Genomic DNA, 17,696 nt, shown 5'->3' with positions numbered 1-17,696 from the left:
TTTTTGACAAGTCACAAGAGAAATGTAACTATTGAATCATACCCGTAGTTGTTTATAGTTCCAGTCACATCTTTACAATATAATAAGTTGCATTCATATGACCACTTTGATAACAATATTAAACCAAATGCATTGAATCCCTTTCAAGAAGTTATGAGTAACCATGAATAACTGTGAGTAGCAAAAGTCTGAAGTAAATTAAATTAATCCTTTCTTTCTTCCTCCAATCTTTCTTTTTCTTTTTTCTATTTTTTTGTTCAAAAGTAAAACTTAACTTGTTGAAACCCAAAGGCCAACGTATGGTCATCGTCCCCATCATTCTAATATGATTTGACCATTTTTATTGAAGTGTCAAGACTAAGGACACGGCTTGTGTCCAGTGGAAATTTCCACTGGACACAAGCCACACCCCAAGACTAACAAAGAGGCATCTACTATTTGCTTAGAAATTGGAAAAATCGTTTGTAGTCAAATATACCTACAACTCATCTCCATCAAAAAAATATATACCTACAACCCATAGGCTTGGGTGTCAAATAATTTTTTTATTTTTTATTTTGCAATGATGGAGATAAAACTATACATGGCAAAAGGAGAAAAAAAGCTTATGATCCAAAATGTGTGCATTAACAATGTTGCAAGATCATCGCGCACTATTGGCATGATGGTCACTTCAAGAAGGAGTTTTATGTATATACATATTTAAGTTAGACTAGAATAGAATATTTATCTTATATAAACAAAATTATCCATAAAATCATCAAATTCATAATAATTAAAAAAATTATAAGTTAAAATTAACAATGTGGTCCTCTAAAAATTACTTGTAAACAAATCGAGTCTCTTATGTTATGAGCACTTATAATTAACTCTCAAGACAGATAGTTTTTTTTTTTTTTGGGTAATTTCAAGACAGATAGTTTGATCTAGTAAAACTGTGATTATTGAATCATCCCCCTCATTTATATTATATTTACAGTCACATCTTTACCCCCTATAAAGTATTAGTAACCAAGAGATAAGACTGTAAATGGGTACAGTCAAAACGTAATTTAACTTGTAATCCAAAAGCCACCGTATAGTCTATCAAAAAAAAAAAAAACATGTCGTAGTTATTGTCATTCTCATATTATTTGACCATCAATTTGGAGGAGTCAAGACTAACCAAGAGGCATTTACTATTTAACAGTGGAATATTGTTTATTGTTTTTTAGTCAAGTATGTATACCTGCAATTCATTAGATTGGGTGTTAAATAAGGCTATTATTATTATTATTATTATTATTATTAAGAGGATTCAAAAAGTGTAATTCAACCAAAAAAAAAAAAAAAAACTATTAGAGAAACTTTTTTCCTAAAATGATTGGGTGTTAAATAAGGCTATTATTATTATTATTATTATTATTATTAAGAGGATTCAAAAAGTGTAATTCAACCAAAAAAAAAAAAAAAAACTATTAGAGAAACTTTTTTCCTAAAAATTACACACTTTTTATCTAAAAACTAGCACACACACGTTTAATACATATTTTTTTAAAAAAATAGTACATACTAAACCTAGCAGTTTATTCCATTGCAATTCCTAAATTTTAGTTTTATAAAAATCAATTCATTTGTAACCTCACTAACGATAGATAAATTCAAATTGAAAAATTATATTAAACTCAAAATAAATAAATAAAAAAGTCTCATTGAACATGTGGAGCGCGTGTGATGAGGCTAGTTATTATTATTATTATTATTATTATTATTATTATTATTATTGCAGTGATAAAAAGTAAAATTTCAAAATCAACGAATGAAGAAAGGAGAGAAATGATCAAAATTTATGTAGACATTTGGATCATATCATCTTTAGAGCATGGAAAGCCTTGGATGAATAATTCTCTTCTTCTTTTTTTTTTTTTTTTAAATGAAAGGTTAGAATTAAGAATATTGTCTTTAATCTAATAACTCTAGGCAAAATTTTACATATTGACCATGAATAAAACGTAAATCTCAAGGGATGGTACAATCAATTGGAACTCCAAACTTAAGTCTCATGAAGTAGAGATCATTGGACAAAATTGCTTTATGCCCTTTTCACCCAAATTATATTGCCTTACGCCTCCCTTCCCAAACTAATTAGGGAAAATGCCCCTATTTTAAAACTCGATTTACTCAAAATCGAGTTAAAAAAAAAAAAAAATTTCGAAGTCCTATAGTGACCTTTTTAAAGACCTATAGTAACGTTTTAAGGACTTATAGTAGCATTTTGTAACTTGATTTCATGAAAATCGAGTTACAAAACGCTACTATAAGTCCTTAAAAACGTCATTATAAGTCTTTAACTCGATTTTGAGTAAATTGAGTTTTAAAAGAGGGGCATTGCTCTAATTAGTTTGGGAAGGGAGGCAAAAGGCTATATAATTTAGGTGAAAAGGGCGTAAGGCATTTTTGTCTAGAGATCATTAGTTAAAAGGTTAATGAGACAGAATTGATCTCACTTATTTTGAAGTTTGGAATTACTTATCACTGGCTTTTGAAGCATAAGATCACCATGCGAGAAACTCATCAGTTTCCACTTCCCCAAACTGAAATTTTCTCCAACAATTGTCTTGTACATTTGGAATAATAATCTCTTCTAGCATTCTAGGGTTTAGTTCTTCAAATTTCAAAGCTCCAAATCTTCTAAAATTGCCTCAACAAATAGTTTTATTTTTTTTATTTTTTTAACTTCTCACTAGCTTACTTTATTAATTAATTGAATTAGGCAACACAATAATTCATTTTTAATCCCTCTTCAATCTAATTTGGGTCTAGTTGTTTACTATTTTTGTTTGTAACATAGGAGGTTAATTTCTTTGGTTACAATCTTACCCCTTGGGCCGTCTTTCGTAATTGGAATTAGCACTTTCTCACCTTCTCTCTTTTGTCCTTGATTTTTTTCCCAGAAGATGGAGATGTGCTGGGCCCTTCTCCCCTTTTTTTTTATTTTATTTTATCAATGATATATATTTATTCATTAAAAAACTTATTTTATTTTATGTTTTGATAAGCAAGATTCATCTAAAATGATACAAGGTTGGAAGTAACCCATTCTTACAACTTGCAAGCATGCCCGCACATTTGTTAGCCCTCTCACAATCCTGTAGGAAGAGAATACATGAATAAATTATAAATAAATTAAATTGTTCTATAAAGGAAATAGTTTCTTTTTCTTCGGACAATAATCAGATCCAAAATCTTAGGGCCCGTTTGCTACATATGTTTAAAAACTGAAAATTGTTATTTGAAAACATTTATGGAAATACATGTAAGTGAAAAAATGCGTTGAAATACATAAAATGTGGTTTAGAAACTGAAAATGGTTGTTTGAAAACACTAACCAAACACTCCCTTAATATTTCAACTCTGCTTGGGTCAAGGCCAGGGTCTAATCTATCTCAATCGGTTCCAATTGTTTACCTCAAACTTGTGGGCCTTGGTACCTTTACCTCACAATTTCCACCATTGACTTGACTCATTCTCCTACCTAGTATAAAAACTGGTTTAGGAATGAGCTTACATATATAGGAGTGTTAACACATTCAGCCTATACTAATGAAGTGCTTAACGTGGGGTTTGATAGTTCAAATTCAAATCCGTGGGCACAGAGGTTGCTTTGAAGAAGAGAGGACGGGTCTATTAGAAATCAAAGAGTTTGTTAGATCCAATGGTAATGATGTAGATCATCTTCTCCATTCATGGGCTAATGACCCAAAGAGTGAGTGCTATGATTGGGAGCAAGTCATTTGTGACTCGAACACTGGTCATGTGGTCGAATTGTTCCTTCACAATGTCAAGGAATTATCATATGTTTATAGTCCTCGTTTCAAGTATTATTTCTTACGAAATGACAGGGATAATTACATGCATTATTTGGAAACAAATCATTCAATGTGGTTCTTGAATGTTTCTTTATTTGAAGCTTTCAACGAGTTAAAAAGTCTAAATTTATCCATGAATGAGTTTGAAGGTTGGATTGGGAATGAAGGTATGTTAATTTATCGCTCTAATTGTTTCTTATGATTTGTTGAGACTCGTATAGTAGCCGGTGGATAGTGTTTATACAAATATTTCTTCCAACAAAAAACACATTATATATGACAGCCATCTCTTGCTAATTAACAAGAAATTCCTTAAGCAAAAAAAAAAAAAAAAAAAAAAAAAAAGAGAGAAAATGATATTTTTTGGAAGCAATGAAAAAAACTTGATGGTGCTTACTGCTTAGGATTTAGTTTTAAAGATTTGAAACAAAAGATGCTAATTTTAGCTTCATTCCTTTAATGAGATAACTTTTCTCAAAAATAATTTGACTATGTTTTTATTGTCAAGGGAAAAATATATATAACTCTTTCTTAATTACGATCTTACCATAGGTTCTGAAAGTTTGTGTAGATTGAAAAGGCTGGAGATATTAGACCTTGGTTATAATGAGTTCAATCGAAGCATCATACAATCTCTGAGTTTAGTTACATCCCTTAAAAATCTAATTCTTCATCGCAATCAATTGAAAGGATCCTTCCTTATGAAAGGTATGTTTAATTTTCCATAATTCCTTAAACAATATAAAACAAATCCTACCTTTCACATTTATTTTTATTTTTATGCAGAACTTTCGATTCTTGAAGACTTGGAGATGTTGGATTTAAGTTATAATCTTCTCAATGGCTCCCTAACGATGCAAGGTAGAAATAGAGAGAAAATAAAATGAATTTTTCTACAACCAACTTTACTAGTTTGTTCTAAAGTAAGCTATATATATAATTAACTATTTATGACCAATATCAAAAGAGGTTTTTTTTTTTTTTTGGTGTGTGCATATGTGTGTGTCTTTACGCCAAACGATAGGGAGGAGGGATTCAATTCTAGTTCTCTTCATAATAGAAAAGGTAGGTTATGCTATTGAGTTATAAGACTCTTGATAATCATTTGAATTTTTGAAAAAAAAAAGATTTTTTTTTCTTTACTTGAATTGTTTTCTCTATTTTTTTTAAGGAAAAGATAGCGCTTATGAATGAAATTTGTGAGGAAATAAAAATATGCTTGTGAAAAAAAAAATAGAGATTGGATCAAGATGAAAGTTAAAAAACAATTCAAGGAGCATCTAAATCAGAATGAAAGCAATGGCACAAGCTGTGGTCAACTTTTACAAACATACAAAACCCTAGAATCCATTAAAGACTCTAGAAGCTTGTAGGAAACATTGTGAAATCTAATCGACTTTTGGGGACAACATTTAGAGTAGGACTATAGAAGACCGTATCTCATGCGCCCGGCGCAAATGAAAATTTTCCCAAGAGTAGAGCATGGTGCTTCCAAAGTTCTAAATAATTGTTTTTGTATAACACATGATTTAATCAAGTACCATTATATTTATAATATTTGTGTACTTTCTCTTCTTCTTCTTTTTTTGTGTGGAAAGAATGAGTGATTTATTAGATTTTTTTAGTTAAGAAGGTGATTTCCCCTGCTTATTACAACACTTTCATTATGTCTATAACTACTAATTGGCCACCACGGCCTCAAGTATTCTCAGATTCCAAAAGTTTGGCTAAGCTGAGCAACCTGGAGCAACTAGACCTAGGCAACAATCAGTTTGACAAAGAAATTTTAAGATTTTTGGCTGCACTATTGGCTCTTAATCCCTAAAATTGGATGAAAATGTCATGGAGGACCCACTTTATGAGCAAGGTATGTGCTATGGAAACTTCATTGATAAATGTTAAAATTATTACTAATTTTACTACAAAAATGTTTACAAACTGACCTAATAATCAATGTGATTGATGTCACAACATAATAAATTAGTGTTTTATTTATTTATTTTTTGTTAATTTATAACATATCAGCTTGTAAAGCTTATGTAAAATATCTCTAGCATTACTCAAATTCTATTGGTTTTTGCACTAGTTAAATCAAAATCCTTTGCTAGGTTAATCAGCTATAATATTATGACCGTATAAGGTCTTTTAGAATTTGATGCAATTTTAACTTACATGAGCATTTTTTTTTAACTCTCTCACCGTGCAATATATAACGAGCAATTTTACCTACACAAAAATTTTCACTAACATTTTTTACAATAGTTAAGTTAACAAGCTTTTATTAGTTTTCATCTGAACTCACCATTGACATAAATTTTTCACATACCATTAACAATTTGCCACATCATCTGGGCTCATGTCACTTTTGTGTTTATAGACTTTCTCAAATATAATTCTCTGTTTCTTCTAAAATATGTTACATTTATATTGCTACAGATCTTGCAATTCTAGGAACCTTGGAGATCTTCATTTTGGGGGGCAATGCTTTCAATGGTTCATTACCGATTCAATGTAATAAGATTTTCTTTTTATTAAATCATATGGTTAAATTGCCTTTGGTTGCATGTCATTAAAACATGTCTTATATATACACATACAACTATGTCAATTTAGATATCTCCTCAACACAAATGGTATTTGTTTTATTTTTGTGTGTGTAGATTTCGAATCTTTTGATAGTTTGGAGATTTTAGATTTAAGTTGGAATGGATTTACTAGAAATCTTCCTCATTCTATAAGGGCACTATCCTCTCTCAAATCTTTATCCTTGTCCAGTAATTACCTTAATGGCTCTTCACCAACTCAAGGCAAGTATTTCATCAAGATTTTATGTAAAGATGTATTCCTAACCTCGTTGGAGTACACTAGGAAGTGCCATCCAACCATAAGTAAGTTGAAGAAAATTATGTCAAAACTTATAAATTGATGTGTTACTAGTCTTAGAATTCTATGTTATTCAAAACATTTTATATATTATGTTATTGAGATGATACCAAATTACCAATCATATTCATTATCATGTAAGTTTTAAGCTTTTTGTAGTAACATTGGTAATAGTTTTAGCATTTTTCTCTTAAGTTATTTTTATTTTTGCAGGTTTATGTGAATTGAAGAAACTTGAAGAGTTATATCCTAGTATGAATTCTTTTGAAGGGACCCTTCCTCATTGCCTAAAAAATTTGACGTCTCTTCAACTGTTAGATCTCTCGAAGAACCATTTCAAAGGGAACATTTCATCTTTAATAGTTGGTCTGACATCTCTAAAGCATACTGATCTTAGTTATAATCTTTTCGAGGGTTTATTCTCATTTGACACATTTGCTAATCATTCCAAGCTTGAACTCGTTCAAATTATATGTGATAGCAAGACGCTTGATATCGAAACAGAAATTCAACATGGGTACCTTTGTTTCAGTCGGAGTTCCTTGTGCTATATAATTGTACTCTGAACAAGCTCTCCATTCAAATGCCAACATTCCTCCTTCACCAGCACAACTTCAGAGTGCTTGATCTCTCTCACAAACAATTGAAAGGACAATTCCCTAGTTGGTTGCTTGAGAACAACAAAAGGCTAGTATTGTCTCTCTCAAGAATAACTCTTTCTCAGTCATTTCCATGTGCCACTCAATCTTGGCTTTGCTAGTTTGATGGATGTGTCGGACAATCAGCTCATTGGATAGCTTCAAGGAAATACAGGACATGTTCGACCCAACATATCATATCTAAACTTATCCAAAAACAATTTTGAAGGTTGTCTCCCACACTCAATTGGTAACATCTAACATGGGTCTCTTGGATGTATTAGATGTGTCCTTCAAAAACTTCTCAAGAGAAGTACCAAAGGAATTGCTTGCAGGTTGCTTAAAATTGCTGGTTTTGAAGTTATCTAAAAATAATTTCCAAGGACATTTATTTTCAAGCAATTTTAACTTAAACAATCTAGAGGTTTTGAGAATAAATGACAATAAGTTCTCTGGAACTTTGTCAAACGTGTTAGCCAAATGCTCTTGTTCCCTAAGTTTCTTGGATGTCGACAATAATAACATGGTTGGTAAGATTATTAGTTGGATATGTAACCAAACAAAGCTTGCTCTACTACTCTTGCGGGATAACTTTTTTAGTGGCCAGATTTCTTGTGAAACAACTTCATTGATCTTTCTAGACCTTTCTCATAATCCTTTTTCGGAGTCTTTACCTTCATGGTCACGTAAGGGGTCTCTTAATCACATACATTTGGAGGAAAACTTCTTTTTAGGATCAATACCAAAAGCTTTTCTAAATGTGTCAGGTCTTTTGTCATTGGATATTAGTCACAACAAGTTGTCTGGCAAAATTCCTAGAGCAATTGGTAAACTTTCTAGCTTGAAAATTCTTTTACTAAGAGGAAACCGGTTAAGTGGAGCTATTCGAACAAATTTATGTCAATTGGTCAAAATAAACCTAATGGATCTCTCTAGCAACTTCTTTTTTGGGTCCATTCCTCATTGCTTTCAAGACATTACCTTTGGGAAGAATCATTCTTATGAGTTCAGCACTAATTATGTAATAATTATGACATCTACGAAATGTGGAAGTGTTTCGGAGGATAGTATGCCTCTAGTAGTTTTTGATGACTATAAATCAACAGAAGAAGTTAACTTCATTACCAAAAACTTGCTTATCTCTTACAAGGATAACATTCTAAATTACATGTCTGGATTGGATTTGTCTTGTAACAACTTAATGGGTGAAATCCCACTTGAGCTTGGAAAACTTTCTTCTGTTCGAGCATTGAACTTGTCTCACAATCAATTGATCGGTTTCATTCCACAAACATTCTAAAAACTTGGTTGAATTAGAAAGCCTGGACCTTTCTTACAATACTTTGAGTGGACACATCCCTCTAACACTTATTGAGTTCCATTTTCTAGCAATGTTTAGTGTTGCTCATAACAACTTATCAGGTAGGACACCAGAAATGAAACAACAATTTGGAACATTTAGCAAGAGCAACTATAAAGGAAATCTCTTTCTTTGTGGTCTACCATTGGATAAAAAATGCACTAGTATAGATGATTTGCCTCGGATGTTGACAAAATCCTCAAGCATAGGTGATGGGAAATGGTATGAAGTAGATCAAGTGGTTTTCTATGCCAGCTTTTCAGTATCATACATCATGTTCTTTCTGGGAGTTATTATTGTTCTTTATATTAATACTTATTGGCGACTACGATGCTTTAATTTGATTGAGTTTTACTTGTATGCTTGTTATTATTTTGTTTCTGATACTCTACGGGGGTTATCAAACCGTTTGTGTAATTAGGCTATGGATTTCCAAGACTTAAATGTTAGGCAACTCTTGTTGTAGCAAGCTTTACATATATGCATATCAATAATGAAAAATGATTTCGAAAGCTAGACAAGATGTTCACTTATACATTTCGAATACAAGAGGATTTATATTCATACACTTCCACCTTGTTATTTTTCTTATTTTAGTCTTATTTTTAATTATTATTATTTTCATACAAGATAGAAATTCTACTCTAGCCTAATCTAAGTGTATATGTGTGTGAAGCTCCCTTCTAGAGACTTAAACTCCGACTCTTGTCTCCCCCACACCTCACAAGTACTTATTCTTGTGGGATTGAGCATTATTGTACACTAGAACCGTGCTTTGCAAAACAAGATACTAAAAATCATGTTGTGACCTTGGTCTTACTCATAGTTACTGACTATAAGTCAAGATTTCAGTTCAAAATCTAAAATTTGTGTACATTGTGTGTAACAAGTAGTGTATAATAGACACTACCTTTTAATTTTTCCCTTACTCTATGTTTGGATTGAAGGAGAGGGACTTTCAACCACCTCCCATCTACTACTTTCTTTTTTCCTTCCGTTCCAAACAAACACTTAATCTTGTCAATTATATCTTGATAGTTAAATTCAATTGCATTTAATACCCCAATCAGTTTCCTCGTTTCAAATGATAGTCTTTATAATTTTGGAATCCATATCGAGTAAAATAGTTAAAGATGACTAAGATTAAAAAAAAAAAAAAAAAAACTTAAAGATTATTAACTTTTCGTCTCAACCCATCGAAATTGATGTGGCTTAGCATTGACCAATCATTTGGGAATAAGAGTCCTTCCCTCTATTACTATGGCTAAATTAAAAAAAAGGTGTCATGTGCCAAAAAAAAAAAAAAAAAAAAAGAAAAGTAAAATTTAAAATCAATAATTATGAGGAAAAAAAAAGTAATTAGTGGAGTGAAAAGCCGAACAAAAAAAAGGAAGACAAAAATATTTGTATTCACACTATTAAATACAAGAAAGAAAATCTAAACAGTAAGCAGTGAAAGTGTCATTTTTTATTTTTTATTTTCCCAAACATTAAGTGTGGACCAAAACGACGACGTGCAATGAAAGCTATTAAAAACAACCAGGGTCCAAACTCAAAAACAGAGTCAGATCCCAAATCTTCTTCACTATCGAAGAAAAAGAAAGAAAGAAAGAACTCTCTAGGGTTTAAGCTCAACACGCAAATCTCTACCTGGTACTCTCTCTTTCTCTCTCTCTCTCTCTGCAAAACCCTAAATCCGTACAATTTCTTTGTCATATTACTCTACTTTGATTCCATGAATTGACATTTTCATTTCTGTATATTTATTACTCTGCTGTTATTGTTATTGTTATTGTTATTGTTATTGTTATTGTTTTGTTCGTTTTTGGAAGTTAAAGATTTTTGTCTGTTTCGTTGGTATTAGTGTTTGGGAGTTCGTGTTAGATTAGCTTTTTGTGGTTTATTTGAATTTCTTTTGGGGGGGGGTGAGGGGACGGTTTAATACTTTAGCTGTCTGTTTGGTTGCTGAGAAAGTTTTTAAGTAATGGATACAGTAAAATGGTTGAATATTAGGTATTCTGGGTTTAGCTTGAAGACTGGGAAAAAAAAAGAGGAAGTTTCGTTATTTAGTTTTGAATCTTAGTTATCATATTGGCTTAGTTTGTTTCCATGAATTGGCATTTTCCTTTCTGTAAATGTATTACTCTGCCGTTTGGTTTCTGAGAACCTCAATAACTGAGCTTGATTTACCTTATTGTTTGATTGGAAGTTTAGATTTTGGTCTGTTTTGCTGTTCTTAGTGTTTGGGAGTTCAGGTTAGATTTGCTTTTAGTAGTTTATTTGAATTTCTTTTGGGGGGAGAGGATGGTTTAATGCTTTAGCTGTCTGCTTGGTTACTGAGAAAGTTTTTAGGTAATGGATCCAGTAAAATGGTTGAATAGTAGGAATACTGGGTTTAGCTTGAAGACTGGGAAAAAAAGAAGAAGAGGAATTTTGATTATTTAGTTTTAAATCTTAGTTATCATTATTGGCTTAGTTTTATTCCATGAATTGACATTTTCGTTTCTGTAAATGTATTACTTTGCTGTTTGGTTTCCTAGAACCTTTATTACTGATCTTGATTTACCTTATTGTTTGATTCTTTTTGGATTAGCTTTCTGTGGTTTATTTGAATTTCTTTTGGGGGTGAGGGGATGGTTTAATGCTTTAGCTATCTGTTTGCTTGCTGAGAAAGTGTTTAGGTCATGGAAGAAGGTAAAATGGTTGAATATTAGGTATACTGGGGTGTTTTTGGGGAGTTCGGATTGGATTAGCTTTTTGTGGTTTATTTGAATTTCATTTGGGGGGAGGGGATGGTTTGATGCTTTAGCTGTCTTCTTGGTTACTGAGATAGTTTTTAGGTAATGGAGGACAGTAAAATGGTTGAATACTAGGTATACTGGGTTTAGCTTGAAGACTTGGGAAAAAAGAGGAATTTTGATTATTTAGTTTTAAATCTTAGGTATCATATTGGCTAGTTTGATTCCATGAATTGACATTTTCCTTTCTGTAAATGTATTATTCTTCTGTTTGGTTTCTGAGAACCTCAATAACCGAGCTTCATTTATTTTATTATTTGATTCGTTTTTGGAAGTTAAGATTTTGGTCTGTTTCTCTGTTTTTAGTGTTTTGGGGAGTTTGGTTTAGATTAGCTTTTTGTAGTTTATTTGAATTTCTTTTGTGGGGTGGGAATAGTTTAAGTCTTTAGCTGTCTGTTTGGTTGTTGAGAAAGTGTTTAGGTTATGGAAGAGGGTAAAATGGTTGAATGTTAGGTATACTGGGTTTAGCTTGAAGACTGGGAAAAATTTTAATCATTTAGTTTAAATCTTCAGTGTCATATTGGCTAGTTTGATTCCATGAATTGACATTTTCCTTTCTGTAGATGTATTATTCTGCTGTTTGGTTTACTGGAACCTCAATAACTGAGCTTGATTTACCTTATTGTTTGATTCTTTTTGAGATTTTGGCCTGTTCTGCTGTTTTTAGTGTTGTGGGGGAGTTTGGATTGGATTAGCTTTTTGTGGTTCATTTGAATTTCTTTTGGGGGTGAGGGGATGGTTTAATGCTTTAGCTGTCTGTTTGGTTGCTGAGAAAGTGTTTAGGTCATGGAAGAAGGTAAAATGGTTGAATATTAGGTATATTGGGTTTAGCTGAAAGACCGAGAAAAAGGGAATTTTGATTATTTAGTTTTGAATCTTAGTTATCATACTGGCTAGTTTGATTCCATGAATTGACATTTTGCTTTCTGTATATGTATCGTTCTGCTGTTTAGTTTCCGAGAAATTCAAAACCAAGCTGGATTTACGTTATTGTCTGATTCTTACTGGAAGTTAAGATTTTTGATCTGTTTTTCTGTTTTTAGTGATTGGGGGAGTTTGGATTCGATTAGCTTTTTGTAGTTTATTGTAATTTCTTTTGGAGGTGAGGGGATGGATTAATGCTTTAGCTGTCTGTTTCGGTTGCTGAGAAAGTCATGGAAGACAGTAAAGTGGTTGAATATTAGGTATATTGGGTTTAGCTTGAAGATTGGGAAAAAAGAAATGGAAAAAAGTGATTTTACTTATTTAGTTTTAAATCTTAGGTACTGCATAAGAAGCCTTATTCCTTGTTCAAAAGAGTGCCAATTTTACTAAAGATTTTGATGTATGCAGTGTTATTTAATCTTCTTTTTTATAAACGTGGCCTGGATATCTAGATTTGTACAATAGAGTATGTTAATGGGTGCACTTGGGGAAATCATTAAGAAGGATAAAATGGGTATCAAATACATTGGGAAGCAGCTAAAGTAGCAAAAGTTAATAAGAAGTTGGGACTTTTTTTTAACTGAAAGTGGCTCTGACTGCCAAGAAAAAGTGGTCTGACTGCATTAGGAATTCTACCTTAATGGTTTCCCTTAGGTCCGCAATATTGCAACTGGGGTTATTGAGTTGTAGGAACTTAACTATACACACAAACATAAAGAAATAGAATAAAAATTAAATTTTATGTGGCAAAGGATATTGGAATATATGTATTAAAGTTTCTTTTTTGGTATGCAAAATTCAGGTATTTTATATACTTTTTTATTGAATGTTTGTTCCTAATTCTGGGCCTTAGGATTTTATTACTACTACAATTTACGAGTTTTACGGAGTTATATGTCTGAAAAATAAAGTATCAAGCTAAAGAGATAGAGCTAATGGATTCTTTCAGTATACCAAGTGTATTTGTAGTTTTAAACTAACAGTTGACCGGGTATACATACTCAGTTGTCTAATAACTGTGATAATTCCTTTCTCTCTGTTTAGTCTTGTCGAATGATGAACTCAGGAATAACCAGAATACATTTTCAAACTAGTAATTGATATAGCTGAATACTGTTTTTGTCTGCACATGACTGTTTATTTTTCTTTTTTCTTTTTTCATTATTGGTAAAGAGGTAAGATATGGTTAGTGTAGATTTTAGGTCCAAATCTTATTAAGTTAAAGAAATTAGTAAGGCCTGAATGAAAATCTAAATCAGTCCCATCTCACATCTTTATCACATTCTACTCTTACCTCATGGTATTAGGTTTATCCTTCTTTGATCATTGTCTTAGGATTTATAAAAAGGAGGTAATACCATTGAGGATTGAGCTCTAGCTCAAGTGGCATCTACTCTACTTTTTAAGAAGTAGGTGGTGGGTGTTTGTGTACCAAAAAAAACACGTCTACATGCTCATGAATTTATGTACAGTATTGGTCTCTTTCCTTTTTCCCCCTTTGTAAAGGGGTAGGATTTGTTAGGCTACATCTTAGGTTTAAATTTTACTAATTTGATCATTTAGTAAGATTGGAACCTAAGTCCTCATCCATTCTTTCTTATCCCTTTAACAGAGTTCCGATTGATGTTTACTTATAATTAAAAAAAAAAAAAAATTGCATATGGTCAGTCCTTGACCATCAGCAACATTGTACTTGAACCTCATGGTAATAATTTTTTTACCCTTGTTTTGTCTTCCCTTGGATGATTATAGTGAAACATAAAAAAGAAAAAAACCTTTCTTGATGCACTGTTAGGATTGATAAAAATGAACATTTCTTTTGTGTGCTTATGATTTTGTTTATTCCCCCTCCTTTTTTTCCCCTACTAGGTGTAATGGTGTAAGTAAGCAGCTTGAGAATATTAATGTTTCACACATAGTGCGTCATGGACCCAAAAAAATAAAAACAAATGATAGTAATCAACTGTAGAATTATTTTTAATTTTTATAATTAAACTTTTTATGATATAGTTATATTGGGCCCAATTGATTTAGTTTTGACTGCATGCATGCACTAATCAAAGTTTAACATGCACCTTGTTAACTTTGATTGAAGCAAGTGATTAAATCTAAATGCTTTTCGGTTTCTTTTGTTGCTAACTAGATTATCATTTCTATTTATAATGATTTATGCCTATATTTAATTGTATGGGTGATTGTCAATTTTTGTGGGTTGACCTTGACAAAAATGTTTTTGTTGTAGTGCTTAACAAATTGATACATCCAGTGCAATGTTAAACATCATTGGCAAGAATAATTAACTCATCACCCAAAAAAAAGTGCCGATTGTAACAATTGCTTAGTTTTACTCATTTTCCATTGTCTTTACATGCACAATGCTTTAGATTGGTTTTGATATGATGTGGGTGGAGATTCATAATATAGATGAATTTTGATCATTTTCTGAGTCATACTTTTGAAGAGAGAAGAAGAGAGAAAAGGGAGAGGTTGGGGGGAAAGGCTGCACTAACTTTTAGTTTTTGGATATTTTTCCCTAAACTGGTCGAAAATTGGAAGTTCAACATTCTGTTCTCCCAACCTTCAACCAGTTTAGGGGGAAAAAAAATTAAAAACTAAAATAAGATAGTACAGTCTAGTAGTTGATTTTCTGTTTTACTTTATTGTGGTTTTGATTTTCTACTTTTATCTTGTTTAACCATTGACTTTATGAGGTATCAGAAAGAATGAAAGAAAATTATTGCCAATGTAGGATGTAGTCATGATAATCAGTTAAACTTATTTTATCCTGCTTTATTTAACATGGATGACTAATTTCTTTAGTTTTTTTTATCAGGATATACGCCATAAAGATTAGATTTATCACTGGTTAGAGAAAGTAAAAGACAAAATGGAAGTTATTCCGTCAGGGGGTGAAAATGCTTTGTCTACAGTTGGTACAAGGCCAATGGAATGGTCTACTGTCCCATATAGTGCTCCTCAAGCACCTGGGCCAAATGGAAAACAGCGGACATCAAGTTTGGAATCGCCAATCATGTTGCTGACAGGCCATCAGAGTGCCATATACACAATGAAGTTCAATCCTGGGGGAACAGTTGTTGCATCTGGGTCTCATGACAAAGAAATTTTTCTGTGGAATGTGCACGGGGATTGCAAGAACTTCATGGTCTTAAAAGGGCACAAGAATGCAGTTTTGGATCTTCATTGGACCACTGATGGATCACAGATAATATCAGCCAGCCCTGACAAAACGCTGAGGGCATGGGATGTTGAAACAGGAAAACAAATCAAGAAAATGGCAGAACACTCCTCGTTTGTGAATTCATGCTGTCCTTCTCGGAGAGGGCCACCACTTGTTGTTAGTGGATCTGATGATGGAACTGCAAAACTGTGGGATATGCGTCAGAGGGGTGCCATTCAGACATTTCCAGATAAATACCAAATCACAGCCGTTGGTTTCTCAGATGCATCTGATAAGATCTTCACAGGTGGTATTGACAATGAAGTAAAGGTATGGGACTTGCGCAAAGGTGAAGTTACAATGACACTTCAAGGTCATCAAGATATGATAACAGGTATGCAGTTGAGTCCTGATGGCTCCTATCTTCTTACAAACGGTATGGATTGCAAACTCTGCATATGGGATATGCGTCCATATGCACCACAAAATCGGTGTGTAAAGGTAATGGAAGGGCACCAACACAACTTTGAAAAGAACTTGTTGAAGTGTAGCTGGTCACCTGATGGAAGCAAAGTCACTGCCGGGAGTTCAGATCGGATGGTATACATTTGGGATACTACATCTAGACGAATCTTGTATAAGCTCCCTGGCCACACTGGTTCAGTCAATGAGTGTGTCTTCCATCCCAGTGAACCTATTGTTGGATCTTGCAGTAGTGATAAACAGATTTATTTGGGGGAGATCTGAGAATCGCAACTTGAAGAACTTACACGTTAGTGACCGTTATTTCAGTTAATTGTTGGCTCTGTAAGGGCCCTTCAAAGACTTTCGAAAGGTTGTATTCGTATCTCTACTGTAGTTCCTCAAGTTGACTTTTGGTATCTTTATTGGCAATGTTGGAAGATTATGTTCCATTTTGGAAAATTGATTCTACATGTATTTGGGCATCTATGAATACATCTAGGTTCTATGATCACCTCCCACATTCCTTTAGCTTAATCAAAACTTTGTTGAGTGGAATTTTTGTAGAAAATCCTCAGCAATTTTTAGGGGAGTTGTGTCACTCAAAAATTAAAGGCCATGAAAAAAAAAAAAAAAAAAAAAAGAACCCTGATACAGAGGGTCTAACTATAATCTCATCCAAAAAAAGGTAAAAGATCTAACTATATATTGACAAAGTTTCTCCAAACTTGTTTGAGCCTTGTGCTTTAACCTCAATAGGAATGATGTGTGTTATTGTCGACTTATTTAACAACCTTAATCCAAGTTCCAACCACAGTGAGTGTTCTTTAATAGGGATGGTACCACAGCTGAAAGAATATATTGTGTTCTTGAATCGTACAAATTTGGCCGGTTCATATTTATTAGTACAAGTTATATGTAATATATACAATTTTTGTGTACATATTTAAGTTCATCACTCCAATTTCAAAAATTTACACAATGTTTATTTTTTATTGTTTTTATTATTTTTTTGGGTTTGATTTCTTGCAATGTTTTTGACAAATTGTGGCCACCATCCAACCTCTATACATCCTCTAGACTTCAGAAAATAAAATACAAAGCCTAAATTAGCTGTTTAGTAAGAAGACAACTAGATAGTAAATTCTAGAACTCAATTTTTCTACACATAATCACATTACAGCTCATCAAGAACTTCTGCTTTCACTAAAATTGTAAACAAAATTGGATGGGATATTTAGAGTTGCTTGACAAAGTTTAGTCCCACTGATGCCCAATACCAGTAAAATCTAGCTTTGCTCAACAATTCTCTTAAAGATCTAGAACATCAAAGAGTGAATAAAATTGTTTCAGTTTTGAGAGACTATGTGTCAATCCATCTTTCTGAAAAGATGCCTATACTTTTCAGATTTGGCATTCTCAAGGTTAAAATCATGCAGTATAAATTCTTACCTTGATACTAAGACTCCCCTTGGTTAGGTCTAAGAATGGACCGGCCGGATGGTGATTAATAACACTACCCAGTGCATGTGATGTTATCAAAGCATAAAGGTTGTACCTTTATGTGATCCTACGTAGTTCAAACCTTGACCCAATCTAGATGGA

General features: G+C 32.5%; 2 protein-coding genes across 2 annotated transcripts; both read left to right on the top strand.

The window, feature by feature from the left end:
• Positions 1 to 7,631: 7,631 nt before the first annotated feature.
• LOC112027017 (receptor-like protein 1) lies at positions 7,632 to 8,669 on the top strand. Its single transcript, XM_024059683.2, has one exon. It carries the CDS (start codon positions 7,632 to 7,634, stop codon positions 8,667 to 8,669), a length of 1,038 nt encoding a protein of 345 aa, XP_023915451.2.
• Positions 8,670 to 10,256: 1,587 nt separating this feature from the next.
• LOC112027028 (uncharacterized) lies at positions 10,257 to 16,605 on the top strand. The gene is made up of 2 exons (XM_024059691.2): positions 10,257 to 10,382; positions 15,285 to 16,605. Exon 2 carries the CDS (start codon positions 15,339 to 15,341, stop codon positions 16,374 to 16,376), a length of 1,038 nt encoding a protein of 345 aa, XP_023915459.1. The 5' UTR covers positions 10,257 to 10,382; positions 15,285 to 15,338; the 3' UTR covers positions 16,377 to 16,605.
• Positions 16,606 to 17,696: the final 1,091 nt, after the last annotated feature.

Source organism: Quercus suber, unplaced genomic scaffold (assembly GCF_002906115.3).
Source record: "Quercus suber isolate HL8 unplaced genomic scaffold, Cork oak 2.0 scaffold_498, whole genome shotgun sequence".
In the NCBI taxonomy this organism is placed as follows: Eukaryota; Viridiplantae; Streptophyta; class Magnoliopsida; order Fagales; family Fagaceae; genus Quercus; species Quercus suber.
This window is presented reverse-complemented; position numbering and strand designations above follow the sequence as displayed.